This window comes from Grampus griseus (assembly GCF_964374135.1).
Source record: "Grampus griseus genome assembly, chromosome: 18".
Classification (NCBI taxonomy): domain Eukaryota; kingdom Metazoa; phylum Chordata; class Mammalia; order Artiodactyla; family Delphinidae; genus Grampus; species Grampus griseus.
The window spans coordinates 47971738-47993264 of record NC_139012.1 but is presented as its reverse complement, the minus strand read 5'-3'; the positions used below and the strand labels follow the sequence as shown (position 1 = coordinate 47993264).

The 21527-nt window shown below is 40.4% G+C and overlaps 1 protein-coding gene across 4 annotated transcripts in view; it reads right to left on the bottom strand.

Annotated features, from left to right (window-relative positions):
* Positions 1 to 13838: 13838 nt before the first annotated feature.
* DIAPH3 (diaphanous related formin 3) overlaps positions 13839 to 21527 on the bottom strand; it is a gene marked incomplete at both ends in the record, with an annotated part of 549577 nt that continues 541888 nt past the window's right edge. For all 4 annotated transcript variants that reach the window (XM_082675745.1, XM_082675746.1, XM_082675747.1 and 1 more), the window contains one exon: positions 13839 to 14101. In XM_082675745.1, the coding sequence (XP_082531871.1) occupies positions 13839 to 14101 (263 nt within the window). The remainder of the gene's footprint in view (positions 14102 to 21527) is intronic.

Below are 21527 nucleotides of genomic sequence, written 5' to 3'. Positions count from 1 at the left end.
AATTATTAATACATGTAAATAATATTTTTTCGATCATTTTACCTGTTCTAACTACTATCCTGTTGTTTATTTTCTCCTCATTGCCAAAACGCCTCTACCCTCCATCCTTTTCAGCCCTCCCTCCCAACACTCACACATGCCCCGTCCCCTCCACACACGTGCACACTTCCCAGTTCTTTCATTTTCATCGATGGCACCATCATCGTTTCAATATCTTGGGCCAGGAGTCATGATTCTTCCCCTTCCTTTATACAAATAACTAGCTGTTCATATTAAATACAAATAAATTTCTCCAGGAAATAATATCCCTAAAGGCAGAAGGGAAGATCAGGGAAGCGGCTGTGGTGGAGATCATCCGTTTTCCCACTCTTCTTCCCTCCTTTGGGCGCACAGCCGCGGTACAGTTCTAAGCTTTCCCTGTAGTGAGGTGATTCGCTTCTCGTCACTGGGACGTGAACACAAATGGTGTCCGCTACTCCCAGGCCTGGCCAGGAAAACCTCTGGTGTCCCCTCCTTCATGGTCTTTTTCTCCTTAAGCTGCCTGCCCCCCACTCTCCCCACCTCCTCACCCGCAGCAACCCCAGAGCCAGATGCTGAAGTGGCAAAGCCACTGCCAGCCTGGGCTCTGAAAGACTTGTGGGGCATCCCGCCCCACCTGCAGGCCAGCCCTTAACCGCTCCGGGTTGTGAGGGGAGCAGGACGTGAACTGCCAGCGTCTTGAGCCCGGAGTCTTCGGGTCTCTTTGTTTGCACTGTCTTCCTACCCTAACTCAACGAGTGGCACATTCTCAAGAGTTGCTCCTAATAGCCTGAGAATGAAACTTCGTTCTCTAATGATTTTCTCTAAAGTTCTTTTCAGATGAATTCTTAAACACTGTGTGGTGTTTCACCCATGAATGTCAGATTTACCTCATTAGTTAATTTGATCTCCTGGGTGCGGAACTGTTCGTCTTTTCACTCAGTGTGGTACAGAGGCACACTCTGTGGGGTACATCTCAGATGCCAAAAGTTAAGCAGAGCGGTATTTTCCACTAGAACCATTTGGTTTGTTACAATTACGGATGGAAATGTGATCTGGAAGCTGAAGCCGCAGTTCTGAGAGTGCAAAAATAGCAGCAACAAGTCATATATTTACAGGAAACAAAAGGTTTAAAACTAGAATTATAACAGAAACTAAACGACATGGGCTGTTCTGGAACGGGATGCAGGAATTTCAGAAGAGTCGTCTCCTGTTTTGATGGCTCTTCTTGAGGCTGTCTCAGATGTTATCCAAGTATAGCTGAGCCGTTTATACACATCCCACAAATCTGACACCGGATGCCTTGAGAAATCATATGGATATTTCTTAAAGGTCTTTAGGAAGGAGCGCTGCAGGGCTTCAAACATGGTACACACAGAAAAATGCCTTCTGACGCCTCTTCACCCTCCATCTTCACCAGATACCTACAGTGGCTGCAAAAGCACCTCTCACTGTGGAAATCTCTACATTTTCCTCCTCTATCCTCTGCTGCCTTTTGCTCATCCCTCTCTGTTCTCTTCAGTGTAAATCCTGCTACCCTATTCTACAGATTCCCCAAATATCCACCCCTCACTCAGCTCCCTGATCTCCGTGGAAATATCCAAGCAAAGGGATGCGGGTTGGTAGGAAAGAGTGTGTGAGTGAATTCTTCCACATTAATTTTTTTGTCCCTATCATACTGATATGTGAGCTTTGTGGGATGGTATTGATCAGATGATTCTTTTCTATGCTCTTTCCACTTTTTAGGAAGAAGCTCTTAGTTCTCCAACAGACCCACAGCCCTTAACTAAATGAATTGGGAAGGTTTTAGGGAAGTGCAAGGCCCAGAAATTGAGGGTGAGGCTTTGATCTCTACCAATGTCAGCTGTAATTCTTAGTTACCAGTTTCGGAGGCTAATGCTCCAGGCCACTGACAGAAGGGGCTGGGAATTGTTCAGTTTATTTCCATTTTCCCCAGAACTCTCATTCTATGGAGGTCCTAAAAGTGAGGTTGTGTAAGGCTCATTTGTCCATCTTTATATGATCTTTGAGGACAGGTACCTCTTCAGGTTGTTTGCCTGAAGACTTAGAGAAATAAAGGAACAGGGTATTTCCTTGTCTGCAGACAAAAAGCAAACCGGTGGAAGCGCCTGTCTTAGCCCTCTGATGGCTGTGACTCTGTCCAAATTCTTGCTCTGCAACAGGGAATGATGGGGATTAACTAGCACTACCATTTCTAGCTCTCAGTGACCCTCAGGTCTGTGTCAAGCTGATTTCCATGAGCCAGTGAGAGCAGGAGATTAGAAGATATCCACCTTTTCTGTTTGGTCCCAGTCTGATGCTAGCAGTGTTCTCAGCTAGGAATGTCCACAGGACTTGTAGTGAGCCCCAGGGAACGCTCCCCTCTGCCACCAGGGCCAATGTGGTGGCTGGACCAGCCTCTGTGGTCCTTATGACTGCAGGATGCCCTCTAGTAACACATCGTCAGGGAAATTGAGGAATAAGATTTATTACTCACAAGTCCTGGTGGGTACACGGCACAGAGTGAGAGGGAAGGAATGTGGACCTGGGGGCTGACTTCATTAGGGTCCAAAGGTAGGGTGTCTAGGGTGTCAGGGGTTCACTTTATTGGCAAATTTAAAACATAAGATCACAGGAAGAGAGAAACAGGGTCCCCTAAGTGGTCAGTTATCTAGTTACGCAGGGCTTTCTCAAAGGAGAACTTCATGGGTGGGGCGGCCTGATTCCTTCCATACTTGTGTAGCTGGCAATATGTTAATTTGAGGTGGATGGTTGTGAAACGGATGCCCAGCAGGCAAAAGCTTACTGTCAGACACTTACAATACACTGACCGCACTGAAGACCTAGGAGCTGAGAATCCTAGCGTCAGACAACTCGCTTCATTTCACTTACTGGGGAAGAGGGCCACGAACTAGAATTTGGGGTTCTAGGGGGCTCATTTTTCTGTTGCCCTTTTCAATTGTCTTCGAGCCCTCACTGGCTGGCAGCCCGCCTGGCAACTCACTCCTGGAGGCTCTGCCTCGCATTCCGAGTGCGGGGTCCCGGCCTCGCTGACAACTTCATGTTTCCTACAATCATTTCCTTTGTGACCTTTACAGCTGTCAGATGAGCTTATGGTCTTTTTTTCCCTCTAGTGCTTTACCCTGAAGTGAAATAAAGCTACACATTAATCAGCTTGGGTTCCCAGACACTTTGCTCTGAGCGTCCTCTATAGTTCTCTGCCGTCTAGTAGAACATGCGTGTAGGAGCAAGGCTGGCCTGCCCTTTCAGAACACACTGTGCTCTCCAAGGCCGCGTGACAGAGCTTGTTTAGATAAAAGCGCCAGGCCTGTTTTGGTAGCTTCTGTTCGGTTTATTTGACTTTGGTGAGATCATATTAAAGTTTCATGCTTTCTGGGTGTGTAAAATTGATGAAGCATAAATTAGTTGGCTGATTTGTGCATTGTTGCTCTATTGTTCATAAATGACTATCTTTGGGAAGCTCCCTAGTGGATACAATCTTGTCTGCATGGATCTTAGATAAAACACCACTGTTAACATTTGTCAGAAAAGTATGCATCTGTGGAGAAAAAAAAAAATTTTTTTTCAGTTCTCTGAAAAATCAGACAAGATGCTTATTTCTACATATTCTTATTTTTCTTCCCATCATTTCTAAAGAATGTATGTCCCACAGTGATGTGGGTGATCTAATGGCATGTACCAGTAGTGTTAAAAATTAGAGTGACAGGGCTTCCCTGGTGGCGCAGTGATTAAGAATCCGCCTGCCAATGCAGGGGACACAGGTTCGACCCCTGGTCTGGGAAGATCCCACATGCCACGGAGCAACTAAGCCCGGGCGCCACAACTGCCGAGCCCGCGATCTAGAGCCCGTGAGCCACAACTACTGAAGCCTGTGTGCCTAGATCCTGTGCTCTGCAACAAGAGAAGCCACCGCAATGAGAAGCCCGTGCACTGCAACAAAGAGTAGCCCCCACTTGCCACAACTAGAGAAAGCCCGTGTGCAGCAACGAAGACCCAACACAGCCAAAAGTAATAAATGAATTAAATAAATAAATTTAAAAAAAATTAGAGTGACAGACAATCTCAAACGCTATGGTTATTTTCTAAAATAAACACAGGAAAGCATATACTGAAAATATATCAGGTAGGAAGGTGATATGCTTGCCTTAAATACCAAGATAATTTAGTACAGGCTAATTTTTGCCATAATTAATATAGTAACAGATGTTCACCTTGGAATACCTCAAATATAAATCTTGATGCATGTAAAATTAAAAATTTGAAGCCTCCTAATTTAGTTAGATTTTGCTTTTAGGAAGATGAAATAAAACTTAGGATGTTTGATACCATGAGTAATTGTTAGTTATTTTCCTTTTGTAGGTGGCTTAACAAAATTTATACAACCTCCTGTCAAATTAAAAAAAAAATTCTAATGGTTCAAGAAAAATATATGTCTGTGTGTTGTTATAGACAAAGTAGGATGCTGGCTTGGTTACCTGCCGCTCAACCTCAGACTTATTTTGTGTCCCCAAATGAAAATTTCATGCTGTTTCCATCTTCAGGGCCTCTGTCTATATTGTTCCCTCTACCTGGAGCTCTCTCTGCCTGCCTAGTTTACCATTCTCTCCACGTGAATTAAGTCACTACCCAGGAGAGCTTCCCTGACCCCCCATCAACACAGTTAGCCTCCCATTGTCCTAAAGCCTGTTTCCTAGACCATGCACACTTACTCTGTCTTCCTTGGTGACTTATACACCCCTCAATGGCAGAGGCTCTGTTTCTTGAGCCTTATGGCCCCAGTTTTTAGCAGAGTCCCTGGCATTACTGAATGAGTGGGTTTATAGTAAGGACTGATATCTGAACAGCTTATGATTGGCTCTTGCATCTAATTAATATTTTATATGCACAGCTGGACTTTAGCAAAACGGTCAGAGTTGTCCAAGAATAAACCAATATCATTCTCTAACAGATCCTTCAGTTTTCTTTCATTAAATGAATTGTTCATTAATTATTTGCAACACAGTTGAAGTAAATTTTATTAAGCTTTATGGTATCATGCAGGACACTGAAGATACGGTAATTAACAAAGCATAGAGCTTGTTTTCTGTAAGCAAGTCAGATACTGGAGACGTATGCCACTAGATTTGTGTGTAAGGATAATGTCAGCAACTCTTAACTTTAAAGGATTAAATTTGGGAACAAAAAGGATAGACAGATAGAAACTTTATACTGGAATGTTTTAGTAATAACAGGCAAGTTTGCTTTTCATTTAAGTTGTCTTTTAAAAATTCAATTATTTATTTGCTAGTATTGCTGACTAGAGAATGGAAAAAGCATACATATGGGAGGCCAATACCCAGTTCAGTTCATGTACAATAAATCTCTTATCTTCAGTATGATTGGAACATAAATTGCTGCTCATCCAAATAATGGAATTCAGAAACCTCTCAAAAAATGCTAATCCAAAATGCACAGCTTACTACTAATCGAAGGTATGAGAAATACCTTGATGACTGAACTGAAAACTTTAAAAACTTCACACATTCTGAATTTATTTTTTCAAAAACCCCAAGCTCGAATGTACTCAATTTTCTAGATACTATTAAAAGGCCTATTTTAAACAAAGTGATTGTTTTGGCAAAAAATAAGTCTTATCAAAGTTACAGCTTATGTACTGTACTTCCATTTCTCCCTAAATTCAGAAAGAAAAAGGGAAGCCAAGGGAAAAACAAAAATGATGTACATTTTTATTTTGCTGAGAGGCTAACAGTTTGCGAAGAACTCATCTTTTGTACATACCATACTAACAGAAATCTCACGAGTCTTCAAAACACGGAGGGCTTGACAAGCTGTTCATCTGTGCAGGAAAAGCATTCCCAGTGGGAGCAGTGTCTGCAAAGTCAACTAACCTCAGAGGACCCAACATTTCTGTCTTTGACCAACAATGGCAGCAAATGTTCATGTTTAAACTTAGTCACCTTATGTGTGATTATTTGACAATACTGTACTCAAAGAGAAGCACTGATGACAGGAATTCAAATGAGAAAATATTTTATAAAATTATCTATTTTCATCTTTGATATATAGGTATAGGAGATTCTGGGAAATCATAGCATTTTGAAACAAAATAATGAAGCTGAGTGGTGAGTCATCCCTAAGGGCAACTACAAAACTGTCTGCAAAACATGGAGCAGGCAGGGTGTTTGAGTCTTACATCTCCACTGTTTTTCTAGAAGGCATTTTAGAACCGCAAAAGGAGCCAGTATAGCTTAAGATCACAGGGTCTGGAGTTTTTGAATGCTTAGATTTTAATTATGAGTTCAATCCTTACTGGCTGATGACCATGGATAAATTATTTAACTTCTCTACTCATTCACTGGTAAAATGGGCTCCAAAAGCAACTCTTCTTCATGAGGGTGTTACACACATAAAGTGAGATAAGACACATAACATGCTTGGAACTGTGCTTAGCCCACATTAATGTTTTCCACATGCTGGGAATGAGTTGCTCTATTGCTTAGACCGAGGCAGCACACCAGCCCAGATCTTTAGCAGCTATGCTTTCCCACTAGGCTTTTTGCCTTTCCAGACCCCTTCTTTCTAGGATAGGGCTGATTTATTTCAGTTGCAAGACCTGGTGCAGGTACATGAATAAACCAGGACAGTTATCATGACCCTCAGATAAGCAAAGCGGAGTGTGTGATGGAGCGAAGGTGATAAGCCCAAGGCTAGGGTGCCCACTTATGATTTCATGAAGTCACAGAACACAAATTCTGAGAGTGATAAAATCCTCCAGGGCTCATATATGCTAACCTTCTACCTGAGTAATAGATTCCTTCATTACGTCCCAATCAAACAGAGACTGGCCTTTGCTTGCTGAAGTAAGTTGGTGAAGGAGGCTGTGTAATAAGGGCGGGGAGTACAAAGAGCAAGGAGACAGGGGCTCCGATGGGGGAGCAAGTCCGTTCATCCCTCAGATGAAGAATAAGGGGTTTGAATTAGGTGACCTCCAATGTCCCTCATAAGGACTTGTTTGAATTTTAAGTCTCGATGACTTCATAACCTTGAAGGACAGCCTCTCACTGGGCGGCTCTATGGTTAAAATACTTTCCCATATAGGCTGTTGGCCCCTGCTCTATCCTCTGGTGACACACAGGATACATTCATTATCTTTTCCATACTAATCTTTGAAGGATTTGAAGGCAGCTGGCCTGTCCTCTGAGTCCTCCCGTGCTCTGAACACAGACACACTGTGCGTCAGTATTGCTTCCAGCCCTCACCGTGGAGACCTCCCTTCTAGCACTGCTCAGCAAATCTCTTCTGATCTCGGTGACCTATTCTGCCCTCCTCCTAACTCCCCACATGTGTGCATGGCCTCTGTTCCCACCCACACCCTCCAGTCAGTGCACCATCCCAAACCCAAATCAACAAAGATGTCAGTCAACCCAGAGTCTGTATACATAGTTCAGGCAAGGCATGGTGTCTTGTTTCTGAGCTTTAGGGAAGGCCAAAATGCCGACAATCCCAATGGGTATGTGAGCCATAATTCTGGGAATGAATCTGGTTGCCATTCTGTAGGATATCCAAAGCTGTAAGAGGGCTGGGTTGTTCCTAAGAAATGGGCCACTAGACCCCTCCCTCATGTGCTGTCCTACCAGAGGACTGTGCCCACCAGCCAGCTTCTCCTCAAAATGGCATGGGGTGGGGTATGTGTTTGCTGTGGAGGATAACTATTGCTTATTCACTTGGATGCCTTTCTGTTTCTTCCTGCCTCAATCTATCCCTCTGCTTTTCTACTCAGAGCTCTGTGAAGTGTTTTCAAAATCCTATCTTGTCTCAACTCTTCAGGAGGATGGAGGAAAGGGACTCTTGTCCATGTTTTGACCACAGCATTAAAGGGGAATTGGCTCCCCTTGAAGACAAGAAGGTGGCGACAATGCTATTCGGACTGAAACAAGGGGAAGTTGGGATGCAGCGTTCCATTCAATGTGTGGGCGTAGATTCCCTCATTTTGTTGCTTCTCAGTTCTCCATCAGTAGACCTTCAACCCTTACAGGTCAGATGTAAAATGCATATGCCCTCAACGAAGGGTAACACTGCTGTTACTATACACTTTAAAGAACTCAAAGGAGGTTCAAGTATAGAGGAGGAGAAGCCATAAGGATGGCAGAAGCCCAGCTTCTCAGGAACACTGGGGCTTATCAAAATCAAACTTACCTTCCTCATGCTGTACCTGGGGCATGCCCAGAGAACGGTCATCCTGACCGAGGTCACCCTCCTGAACAGGGCATCTGGTCTCCACAGGCATGGCTGCCGTTCCCATGAGCCACTAATATCTTTATGCTTAACAGTGTCCTTGAAGTGTGCCTGTTCTTACGTAAGTGTGTTCTCCTCCGGCTCATCAGACGGAAGCTGTTAAGCTTCTCTGTAGAGTATGAGGAGAGCTATTACAACATATCAAAAAACTCCCGAAGTGGAATCATGAGAAAGTGCCTGAGAGGCAACACTTCCAAGTGACTGTCAGGATAAAGGAACTAATCGTTGAAAAAGTGGGTGGTACATTGGTGAACTTGGTGAATACATGTTTCCTATAACATCCCGAGACCCCAGAAGTTACTAAGGCATGAAGCTGCTGGACACTTCTCGGTGGACACTCTGGACACTTCTTTAATCTCTAAGAGACCTTCAGTATTCATTTCATAATGTGAGACATACATTTAATCGAATGGGGGCAGTAAATGTTCTGCAGAAAACATATGGAGTGAGTTCCAGGACATTTTAACTGACTTTCTTATAAAGTTAAAAAAAAAAAAATCAGATGTTGTCTTCGGGTCAGCACTCCTTTATTTGGGGGAGAGGCTGTGGAAGGAGGGGAGGGTAACGGATACAAGCTATAATTCAGGAGGGTGATACAAGGAAGGTCAGGCAGGACAGAATGATGTGTGAGATCATGTTAGAAATATCACCAGATTCCTTGGGGAGTTATAAAAGTGCCTTAATTCTTGTCCTTGCCAAACATCCTAGAATAGTACGACAAGATTTTATTTATTACCCCAAATTGGACTCTGACGCTCTGGGTGGGCCACAGGTGTGGGATGTCAGTCACGGCTCTCACAATCAGCAGAATGGCCCTTGTTAGGTCATTAAGGAAAGGAAAGGAGTCAAGATGAGACCCTCCAAAGAAATGCCGTTTTTTTTCAGGCTGGAGAGGCATTTGTTTGTTTTTATTAGGCAACTGCTTGGTTTTGCATGGAAAGGGCCATCTGTGCCTGATAGAAGGGAAGGGAAGAAATACTTCATTTAAAAATCAACCTTCCCTCAGAGGTCGGATACTTTAATAATGATGTCTAAATTTTGTTGCCAGATTGTGATATATTTTAACAGAGAATGCTTTACACATATTGAACTTTAAAATTATGACAAAGCATGTAAATAAAAATATCCATATTATTAATATATCTGTACAACAATAATTTGCCTTTATACATGTTATTAAGTATATTAAATTAAATATGCATGTTATTAAATATTTATGGTTAATATACCATAAATATTTGTTCTTTTATGCAAAGATAGACCTGTTCCACCAGGATCAGCCATGCCTGTGAAAACAGATACTTTGGGGAAAAATTAACTGGAATATACCCATCTGAGCACTTGGTCTCCCTCTCAAGAAATAATTCATCAGAATGCTTGATTCAATCTGTTTAATTAATTTATTCTGGCATCTTAATGTTTGACCATCAATCACACCCAGTCAGATTATATATAAAATATTAACATTAGATTGTCATTGGAGATTCATGTTTAAAATAAATATTTAATAACGCATAGTTAGAAAGCAAGGAAAAAGGAGAAATTTTTATAAATAGGTTTTTAATCCAAACATAACATGGAATAAAAATGCCAAGAAAAAATGTAAAGTCTCAAACTTCAGATACAATTAAAAAAAAAACTAAGGTAAATAATAGACTTACTAAAATATGTTAAAAGGCTGTTGTAAAAGAAAATGAATAGGCAGTCCTGAAGTGATAATCCAAAAATTCGGCTTCTAATTTCATCAACAGAATCCCTTTAAAAAAATTATATTTCAAATAGCTTAAAAAATGTATAACAACATAGATCTGCCAGAACCTGGAGCATGTTAGTGATATTCATTGGAAGGAGGCAATTTCTGGAATTTTCAAAACATTTTTTATCCAATGGTTGGAGTTTCAAAATGGATAGTAGAGGGGAAAAAAATCTATCATTTTAAGGTTTCCTGAAATAAATTAAGATTCCTTTTAAGTTCTTGTCTCTTGGAGATGCTGAAGGGAGAGTATGGTTGCAGACAAATGTGACACTCAACTCTAACTAGGTGAGTAGGAGTCGAAGAGCCTACCACAGCCAAACCCTAATTAGGGGCACAGCTAACTTTCATTCTAACTCAAACCCCATCCCCACCCTAGCTGTAACCTCTTCCTTCATACCTATTTTAAAAGGCAATGGTCTGGGCTTCCCTAGTGGCGCAGTGGTTGAGAGTCTGCCTGCCGATGCAGGGTACATGGGTTCGTACCTTGGTCTGGGAAGATCCCACACACCGTGGAGCGGCTGTGCCCCTGAGCCATGGCCGCTGAGCCTGCGCGTCTGGAGCCTGTGCTCCACAACGGGAGAGGCCACGACAGTGAGAGAGGCCTGCGTACCACACACACACAAAGAAGTCAATGGTCTATTTAGAAATAATGAATTTTTATGGTTTAAGGTTCCATTATTTTCATTTTATAGGGAGATTTGGATTCAGTACTGAAATGCCATCCAGTCTCTGTGGTTCTTTGGCAGCGCCACGTGTTTTGCTAAACAGTAGCTCTTGAGCAAAATGGTTGAACAGTTTGGCCCTAGGACGTATTTTAAGAACAGTCATGCCTGGCAAGGGCAGGTAACAGCTACCATTCAACAATTCACTAGACAAAAATGAGGACCGGGTCACTGCCAGCTACAATTCCTGGATCTCAAAATTTTTAATATGAAGAAAAAGACAATGAATGCCACTTTTAAAAATTTTCATTCATATTAGCAGTTTATATTAGGACCTACAACTTTCCAAAAGTTACATTCTGTACAAAAGGTTGTCACAAAACTAATCACCAAATATGCTCCCAGTGCACCCGTTTATCTATAAATGAAAGTTTAATTAATAAGATGAAATGTAGCACAGATATGTACATTATAGATTTAGTTTCTAACTAGTAAACTCAGATCTACATTGGATTATGATACTTTAAATGAGAACGAATCACCCAGGAAATAATCATTTGCGGCTAAACTAACATTTTGAAGTCATTAATAACTCCTGTTTTTGAATAATGGTTTTAGTTGTATGGTAACAACTAAAAGAGTTTTGGAGTTACTTGGTATAAATAATTGCATTTTCTAGATTTAGCAGAATTTTTTTCATATAAATTACTGAAATGTTTACTTCCTCATATAAACACTAGGTGTTTGGCACATTTTGTTTAACTATTCAAGTATGTTAACAAAAGGACATACATGCATATATGATTAGATTGCCCCCTTATTTTTAAATTACTTTAAATATTTGATTGGGAAACTTGTTAGCAACAAGTCTTTGCTTTTGGACCACTCAGTGATCACTTAGTGGTCTGTGTTCTTGCCAAATTCTCTCCCCTGATGTGAGAGAAAGGGGAAGGGAATCTATTCGGGGCTTGTCACTAGCCTGGATGGAACACCCTCATCAAGGCACCGACCAGTGTGCCTTTTATCCACTAATTCAAATGAACAAAATCTGTTTGCTCAGAAACACACCCTTGTACCGCAATGTCCGCCTTCAAATTAAAGGTCATCTCTACAGTTTCCATCTGTAGTTGACTAAAGGAATATTATGAATTTTAAAACCCTAATTATAACCCCCGTCTATTGTTGAAAGAAATATCTGCAACAGAAACCAATGTTTCTTGGTTGGCTCTTAACTCTGTCAACTCTTTGTTTTGTGTTTTCCTCCTCATAGCTATAGGCCTCCTATTCAGGCCTGTTCAGAAAAGGCTCCCTCAGCGAGGGCGAGGCAGTACAGGTGTGTACAGTTCCCGGCTACTGGCCCTCGCCTGAAGGTTGTCCTTCAGCCTCTGCAGACAGATGCTCTGGGGGCTGATTGCTCAGTTTCGGGACTTCCCTGCCTTCCTCTGCCCCTGGGAGGTTGTGTCATCATCACTTCCCTTTACTGGCCAGGCTGCTTCTCCCCTGTGTCTGCTCCCCGGCCCTAAGTTGACAGTATTTACCTGCCATCTGGTGTGTCCAAACTACTGGGTTGAATTTCAGTTTTATTTCTGAAAATCCCAAGTCTTTGCAAAATTATGTTAAGAACAGTCAGAATTCCTTCATTTAACTTCTTTCCTTGTGGTTAGGTCTTCCATCTGCTTAAATGTCCTTCACCTTTCCTGATTTTTAAGATTTGCTCTCAGGAAAACAGGAATTGCAACTGGAGGGCAAAATGCACATTTCAGCAATACAGATGAGAACAACTTATTCCCACCTTGGCTGTGGATAACACTCTGTTCCCCAATGTCTATAACCAGGGCCTGGCTCAGAGTTCTAATTAATTAACTTTATTAACTTGGAGCTGAAAGGAGGTGACAACTTAAACATGGAAATAAAAGGCAGTGGACCTCGCAGACTAGTTCCATGTAACTGCTTTTTAACTGGAGGTAAAAGAACAGTCACTTGCTTATCGTACGTCATAAAGCAGAAGAGATGCTTAGATAGACTGCAGAGCACAGTCTGTTTCCAGCTAATCCATGGAACATGGTAATTACAAAAAAACAGAAGCAATTATTTTCATTTAGTGCAAGTAACAAGTTTATTTTCTTTGATATAGAATTAACAGAGTTAATTTTATGCCCCCAGTGAGGAAAAATTGCAACATTTGCATAGGAAAGCTTTCCTTGAAACACTTCAGATCTTTGTTAAAGTTATTGATTGTCACATCAGAGAATCTGCAATTTCTAGTTTGTTCACAGAAATTAAAAAAATTCCTTACTTGGGAAGTTTCAAAATGGCAATTCGATCCTAGAGTCATAATTACCGGGTGGGGGGCGGGGTGGCGCGGGGGGAATGCTCTCCCGGCTAAGAGTTTCCACAGCACTGTAATACTGTGTACACCCACTTTATACAAAGGCATGTACATTTTGCAAAGAGAGCATATATTCCTATTTATCATTTTTGGAACTGTGTTCAATTGCTGTATAGTCTCCTACAGGGTCTAATTAACATGAATTCAACAATGATGATAATGAGCTTACCAATCATTTGGTCATAGATGTTATATTCAGTTTTATGTTTTCCGTGCTACGCTGATAGCATACAGATCCCAATTAAAGAGAAACCTGGGCCTATATAAATAACATAAACGAAATATACATGGGGTATGTAGCAAGACTTGAGGTTGATGATTTGATGTTCATTAATGTTGGAAAATACTAAAGTAAAAATTACGGTGACTTGGGAAGATGGTATTTTCTTAAGGACACACTGCTGAACACATGGCCACCTACCTGCTCTCTAAAGCATTATATGAAAATTCAACCACCAAATACAGAACACATGAACACCAGGAGACAAAAAAAGCATTAAAGCCCATTACAATCTTGAATAAGCCAAGACCTCAAGTACATAGGAAAACCACTACAATCATGTATTGAGTTTTATTTTTCTAATATATATCATAAATTAAAACCATATAAAGTCACTTATATAAGAAGCAATTTTTTCAAGTGGTATAGCTTAGAGCATGGCTTTATATTTGGCTTAATCATTTTTACCACTTTAATTTATAAAGCTCGTAATCTTGCCAGCAGGGCTTCAACTTCGGGAATGGATTCGTTTTTAGAAACAGAGCCAAGAAGTTCCATTTCCTTTTTTCTGTTGCTTTCTACATTACAGGCTTCCTTCTTCTCAGCTGCCTTGATCCTCTCGGTAGACGTGTGAGTGTCTAGATTATAATTAAGCTCCTTGGTGACTGCAGTCCTTGTGGAGCTGCAATTGATACTGTAGTGTGAATGTGACCCTTCTGTCAACTGCAACTTCTGATTTTCTACAGTAAGGAAGAAAGAAACATAAAACTTATCACTGTGATAAGAAAGCACTGTGCACATTATGAAACATTAAAGTAATTATTCTCAACAAACAAGTCCTCTTAGACAGACTAAACTAAATAATATTCAAAAGAGTAAGGTAGATTTAAAATAAACACGCAGAGGTTAAGAATAAGCTAAAAAATATAAATAGACAACTATTTCATTAGCAGACACAGATATGGAGAACAAACTAGGGGTTACCAGTGAGGAGAGGGAAGTGGGGAGGGGCAATATAGGGGTAGAGTATTAAGAGGTACAAATTATTAGGTATAAAATAAGCTAAAAGGATATATTGCATAACAGAAAATATAGCCAATATTTTATAACTATAAATGGAATATAACCTTTAAAAATTGTGAATCAGTATATTGTACACCTGTAACATATAATTTTGTATATCAACTATACTTCAATTAAAATTAATTAACTAATTTTAAAAGTAAATAAATTTCTAAAAATTTTAAAATAAATACTTGCTGAATTGGAAAAATAAATAAATAAAATAAACACACAGAGGTTAAGAATAAGCTAAAAATATAAATAGACAACAATTTCATTAGCATTAATACTTATTTCCTACTTCTTCTGTGCCTGAAATGCCCATCACTCAGTTATTAGCAAGGCTTAGTTCTGCATTTCATTTAGGTCCCTGCTCAAATGCTATCGAGAGAGGCCGTCTCTGACCATCCATCTAAGATAGCACTCACATTTTCATCGCTCTATCTTCTTACACTCATCTTTCCCTTCACAGAACTTATAACCACCAGACACATCATATACTTGTTTACTTGTCTGTTGTCTACCTCTTCACTAGAATGTAAGCTCCAAGATAGCAAGGACATTGTTCTAAATACTGCTGTAACGTCGGTGCCTAGGATGGCCGTGGAGCACAGTGGATGCTCAGTAAATATGCATTGGGCAAAGAATTTATTTCCACACTCTATGACCCAAGACAGGCATTAGTTTGAATAATAAAAGGATTAATTTCCTTTTTAAACAAATCTAAGGAGGAAAGTTTCTAATAGGAATTTTAAAATTCAATGCTTTCTTTTAAAAAAAAATACTGAATTTGGCAGGCAAATTGTTAAAACTTCCTAGCAAATCAAAATAATGTCATAATTTGCCAAATACGTACCCATATATTCATACAGACCTATAACCTATACACACATATATATTCTTTCATTGGTAAGTGACAGTGATCTGGACTTATCCAGGCTGTGAGGAGAGAGGTTTAATAGCTAACGGCTAAATGGTGCTAGCTGATTGACTTTCCCAAAGAGCAACAGATTTTCTTTTAATTAACTTGACTCTCACACTGCACAACCTTATGAGTGATCTCTCTCGTAGATCTCAAATTAAAAAAAAAAAAAAACAGACACCCTCAATATTCATGTAACCTTGAACAGAGCTTGAAAATGGCTTCAACAAACTTGACATGACATTTAAAGTTTTTTGGTTATTTGCAGAGAGATGTTCCATTATCCCAATAGTGATTACTTAGGAGCAGAAGCAGTCACTCATGACAGTGTGTTTTATGTGAGTGCTGAAAATTCCAACCGAAAACAGCTTGTACATTAAAAGGTGACTGCTGAAGATATTTACTGCACTGTCATTTCCTGACCAGGGGCTTCCGATGATGGATGAGTATTTTACACACTTTCCTGGACAATCTCAACAAGTTTTAGAAGTCTGATCACTTTTTAGCTCTTGGAAGAAAATAAATACACTTTTCCTATCATCACCTTCCCTATCAGGTGGGCAATTGTTACTCAAAAGTTACTAACAGTTCAGTGACTTTCTCTTAGAGCTGTTTATGCTCTATAGTTTATAATGTACATATCATGTTTGCAGTAAAAAAGCACAGCTGACACTCTATTCCTACAGTTTCCATGACCGCACAAATTTATTTATTTTCTAGCACCCACTCTCCTGCCCCAAGGTGTTTGAAAACTGCATTGTAGCTAAGTGCAAATTTTTAGTCAGCTTACTGCTCCTTCCCCAAAAACGTTCCTACCTTTTCTTGTCATTCGATTTCTTGTAAACAACTCCATCATGATGATATCTCCAACAAACTAGTTTATTCTGCCGCTGGGCGACTCTCATTACATTTTTGACAACAGAGAAGAGATTAAATTGGCTAAAATATGGGTCTGTAATATACATAAGTAAAGTATTCCATACTTTCCCTGGCTATAATGTATCAAGCCCAATTCCACATGTGGCAAAGTGAAAAGAGCATGGGATTTTAAGGTAAATCTGGGTTGAAATCCAACCCCTTGGCCCTAACAAGTTATCTAACCTCTTTGAGTCTCAGGTTCTAATAATCAATCTCCACCAGAACTAAAGGAAAGAATGTGGGTGACAACTCCTTTGAGGTACCTCCCTCCAAGCTTTCCAAGGGAGGCTTCTACCACCCAAGGCTTGTTCAGATGCTCTGACCTTTCTGACTTTCTGGTGACCATACCCATGAGAGCTGAAATGCCATTCTATTAATAGCTTGTATTTATGTAGCACCTTTATTTCTAAAGCATCTGTTGCACTTGAAACATTGCCACTGTCATTTTATAGATTGAGAGGTAAAAAGCAAAAGGAGGTTAAGTCATTTGCTTAGACTTAGTTACTAAGTAAATCAGTGGCAGAAGCCAAATGCTGTCTCTGGAGATAGTAAGGCTGTCTTAAAGAAATTTAAAAAGCTTTTTGCCAAGAAAAAGTGCTAAGTAATTCAAAGCTAAGTTTCATAATAAGGATATCCTGTACTTATACTTCAAAATGCTTTCTGACACATTTAATACGCCAAATAACTTTGTAAAGCAGATAGTATACCTATGTAAACTACCTCAGCACTGTATCTCCAAGGTCACACATGGACTCCTTTTCTCTCCCGGTATTACTTAAGTTCCTGACTGCGAACTTCAAGTTCGACCTTTATTCACTACAGTTCCCTAGCACTCACTGTCCATTCTCCTAGACAACCCTTTCAGCCCTTCTTCTCTCCCATCAAACGTCCAACCTGTTCTCCTTCACTCTCATTTCACTCACTCATAGAGGCAATCAGAAGAGAACCCCCATAAGCTTCCTGTGCCCCCGACACCTATATGCTGATTGCAGGCACGCCCACTTCTTCCCTCCTGGGGATCTCCTGTGCTCCCCTCTGAGGACAACCAACCCCTCAAGGTGGGTGCCAGCTTGTCCATCCCTCTGGCAGCTGTGCCCTCTCTCTACTGCGTCATAAAGGTTTCCTTCTTCATGCAATCATTCCCCTCAGCATGTAAATACTGTGTAGTAACAGTCCCAATCTTTAGAGAAAAAATCTCTATTTGATTCCACATCCTGCTCCATTTACTGCTTCCGTTGTTGACTGCCTTTGTAGCAAAACATCTCAGAAGAATTGCCCATACTACTGTCTCATTTCCTCTCTTCCCATTTTTCTCTTGAACTCACTCCAGTCATGCTTTTGACACTTTACTCTTCTGAAACAGTTCTTGTCAAGGTCACTAATAAACTAGTGTTGCCAAAAACAAGACCTGTATACACACTTGGATATTTTTGTCCTCCTTTACTTGACCTATACCAGATCCAAGGATGAAATGCCCAGCAGAGCCTGGGTTTTTCTTTACTGTTTGCTCTTTGAACTTCTTTGGATGCTTAGGGGGATAACAATGGGTGGCCAATGAAGGCAAAAGTGTTTCCACCCTATTGAGAAAACTCCAGATAGGTGTGGGCTAGCTTTAGGGACAAAATGATAAGAAGAAAACCCAAGCTGGCATGTAACTATTCTGTGGTTTTAGGTGGAGAATCTTTCATGAGAAGCAATAGACAAGATAGTATAAAACGGAAAGAGGTCATTCCTGAGACAACTGAAGAAATAAAAAAGAAAGTAAGGGGCTTATTTTAGAATGAGCTTATAGCTGTTAGAAATTCCTAGATAACACTTCTTCACTCCATCCCTCACATTTATCTCTCAGCATCTTAACAGCCCCTATCTGGGTCCCCAGCCTTGGGAGGCCCAAACTGTGGAACTCAGGGAGTCACACCCTAAACTGCGAAATGACAAATGAAGTTGGGTTGGAGAATGAATCTCCTGTCCCACTGCAAACTAGAGAAAATGTTTACAAGTAGAGAAAGCTCTCAAGTTGCAAGTTCACTTTTATACAGAAATTTTATTACAATGTTGGTTCAAGGCCAGGTGTCTTTTGCCATTACTATTATTTTGAGAGTCCACTATTGGTGGTTTCATGTGGGTTGAACTGGAGACCCAAATTCTACACAAAAACATGCACTTAGTTTATAAATAGTTCACTTCAAACATCAGGGGGATACCACAACCCTGCAAGTTGGCGAAAACTCTATATAGGTATTCAGAGGTATGAAATAAATTGTAATTGGAGGCCAGTGGGCTCATAACCTTTTTTATATGAAATTAGTTCCAAATACAAGATGACACACTTGGACACACGGACTCTTTCAGTGGAAGATAAGGCTGGATGTCAATAAAAAGAGAAGCATTTTCTATTTCCCCTCAAGTCAAATCCTTACCAATACACATTTTTAAATGGAAACAAAAAACATTAAGGCAAAGTAGAATGATTGCTTAACTCTCCAAAGATAGGAAGCTTGTGCTATTATTTTATGAATTGAATCCAAGGTTGTTTTTTGTTTTTGCCTTTAAGACACTATAATCGATGTCTGTGAAGAGAAGTATGATCTATCTAGGACTATTGCCAATATCCAGGCCCTTGGTGATTGGAGTACAGATGGGCAAGGACCAGCTGCCTTTCTTAGTGCTAGGTCAGTAAGGGAATCCAATCCACACATCTTGTATTTATGTTTCTGTGGAAATATTAAACAGGGTGAGAATACATGCTGTTTTCCTTTAAGATAGGAAAACTCACTTATTTCAATTTAATTCCTCATATGATTCTTACTATAAGAATTGATTCTGGAGTCCCACAACAGCTTTTTCCTGAAATTAAATGAAAAGTTGAAAATTGTTGAAAAGTTGAATGGCTCTCAAATACAGAGAACCCACTAGACTTAAAAGAGAGAGAGAGAGAGAGAGAGAGAGAGAGAGAGAGAGAGAGAGAATAAACGCCTTAAACCACATCGGGGCTGGATCCCATATGACCTTGGCAGACTACAGATTTGGATGACAAAGAAAGCTAAAAACAAACAAACAAACAAAAAACTACCCCCAAACCCACCATCCTGAGCTAACTTTTGCATTGTTTCTTTTTTTAAAAAAAAAAAAAATAAATTTATTTATTTATTTATGGCTGCATTGGGTCTTTGTTGCTGTGCACAGGCTTTCTCTAGTTGCAGCGAGCGGGGGCTCCTCTTCTTTGTGGTGCACGGGCTTCTCATTGTGGTGGCTTCTCTTGTTGTGGAGCATGGGCTCTAGGCGCGCAGGCTTCAGTAGTGGTGGCATGTGGGCTCAGTAGTTGCGGCTCGCAGGCTCTAGAGCGCAGGCTTCAGTAGTTGTGGCGCACGGGCTTAGTTGCTCTGCGGCATGTGGAATCTTCCCAGACCAGGGCTCGAATCCGTGTCCCCTGCACTGGCAGGCGGATTCTTAACCACTGCGCCACCAGGGAAGTCCCTGCATTGTTTCTTAAGTAACACAAAAGACATAGGAACCAGGAAAGTTGCTGACAAAAACGAAAATATAAACATATGCAACTTGGCATCTAAATGAGAAAATATTTCAGCCAACAGCTGTTATGCTTCCTGAGCTAAGAAGGCAAGGCTAAGGCCCTGGCTGACAGCCCTTGCGGAAAACCCTCTCTGCTACAGGAAATCTCAGTTATGGTTCAGAAAAAGGCATTATTCCCTTTAAGTCGGTATTGATCCTCCATCACATTGTGGTTCTAATGGGCACTGGCTTCTCAGAAGTGCCAACTCTCAGATGACATATAAAATTGAGCTCCTGCCTTTTGTGGTCAATGGTGAGGCTGTGGCAGCTTTGACAGGAGTAAGAATATAGAACTCTGGTGTTCTAAATTGACTGCATCTATTCAGTCTTCCTGAAATTTGATCTCTCCTTACAATTCTTTACCTTTTGCTCTTAACTATTACTTTGACCTACTAAGTAGCTGTTTATTTCACCCCAGCAATGCCATTACTTTGACAGGAGAAGAAAATGACCCATAAATATAATTTTTAAAGCACTACTGGGTCTACATGATAGTAAAATGTGTGACAAATATATGTTTTTAATCTATGCAATAACTGAAGTTAGTGCTGGCCACCAGCAGCCCATATCCCTGTGGTTTTTCTTACTGTTGATTTACTGATGCTATAAATAATTGTCTTCGCTTTCTTCATTTTGCTGTTTATTTTATCTTTTGTATTGAAAATATATAAAAATGATAAAAAGAGCAAAAAGGGCATTTTGTATATAGTTAAATTTTTTTAGGAGTGCCAAGAAACTCTTATTGAAACCAATTATGTAGAAACAAAAACAAAAAAACAAAGCAGTTACTCCCCTAATTCTAACAAAACAGACAAGACAGAGATGATAGATGCAAGTTATTTCTGAATAAAGGAGATAATTGACAATTAAATTAGAAGGTTTTTTGCATAAACTCGTCATATATACACTTCTATTCAGTCTTGGTCTATTTCACTGCCCTTTAAATAAAAATTTAAAGACAGCACTGCCATTTTACAATTTCCTATACTGGCCTTCCTAATTTGACACAGTGTGAGAAGGAACTAGAGATGCTGCAGGCTCCTGGGCACAGGACAACCAGGATAAATCCAGCTCTTTTCTCTAAAGGGAATAGTAATGCAAACCCTTCCAGTCAACTGCTTATCTTTCTGATTTGCAACATATTACCTGAATTGAATGTCTCACTCTATATTTGCTTCCCTTTCTCACCTTTCTACCCAGTTATTAGCAAATTCTAATTTGGCTTTCAACCATACCTCTCTGTTAAAACTGCTCCTTACAAGATTATCAGAAGCCTCAAAATCCCTCAACTCAATGGAATTTTTCCATGCCTCATTTTCTCTTACAGTTGCAACACTTCAGAGTGTGTGTAATAAAGAATTTGGTTAGTCTTTTCCCACTCCTGGGCCCCTCAGACCATGCCTAATAATTTATGCTAATGAGGTGACTCATGACGGGACCCTATTTAGTTTGTGGTAATGAGTGATTCAGAATGGGGGATGGCCAAATCAGAAAGACCAATCATGTGACTGGAGGGTTGGGAGGTGGAGACTGAGTTCAATCATGTGGCCAATCAATCATGCCCAAGTAATGAAGCCTCAGTACAAACTATGGGCACTGAGGATCAGGTGAGTTTTCTTGGTTGGCAATAAGTATTATCACACACTGACAATATGATGTATATTGTCACACACTGATGCGCTGGGGGGTGGAGG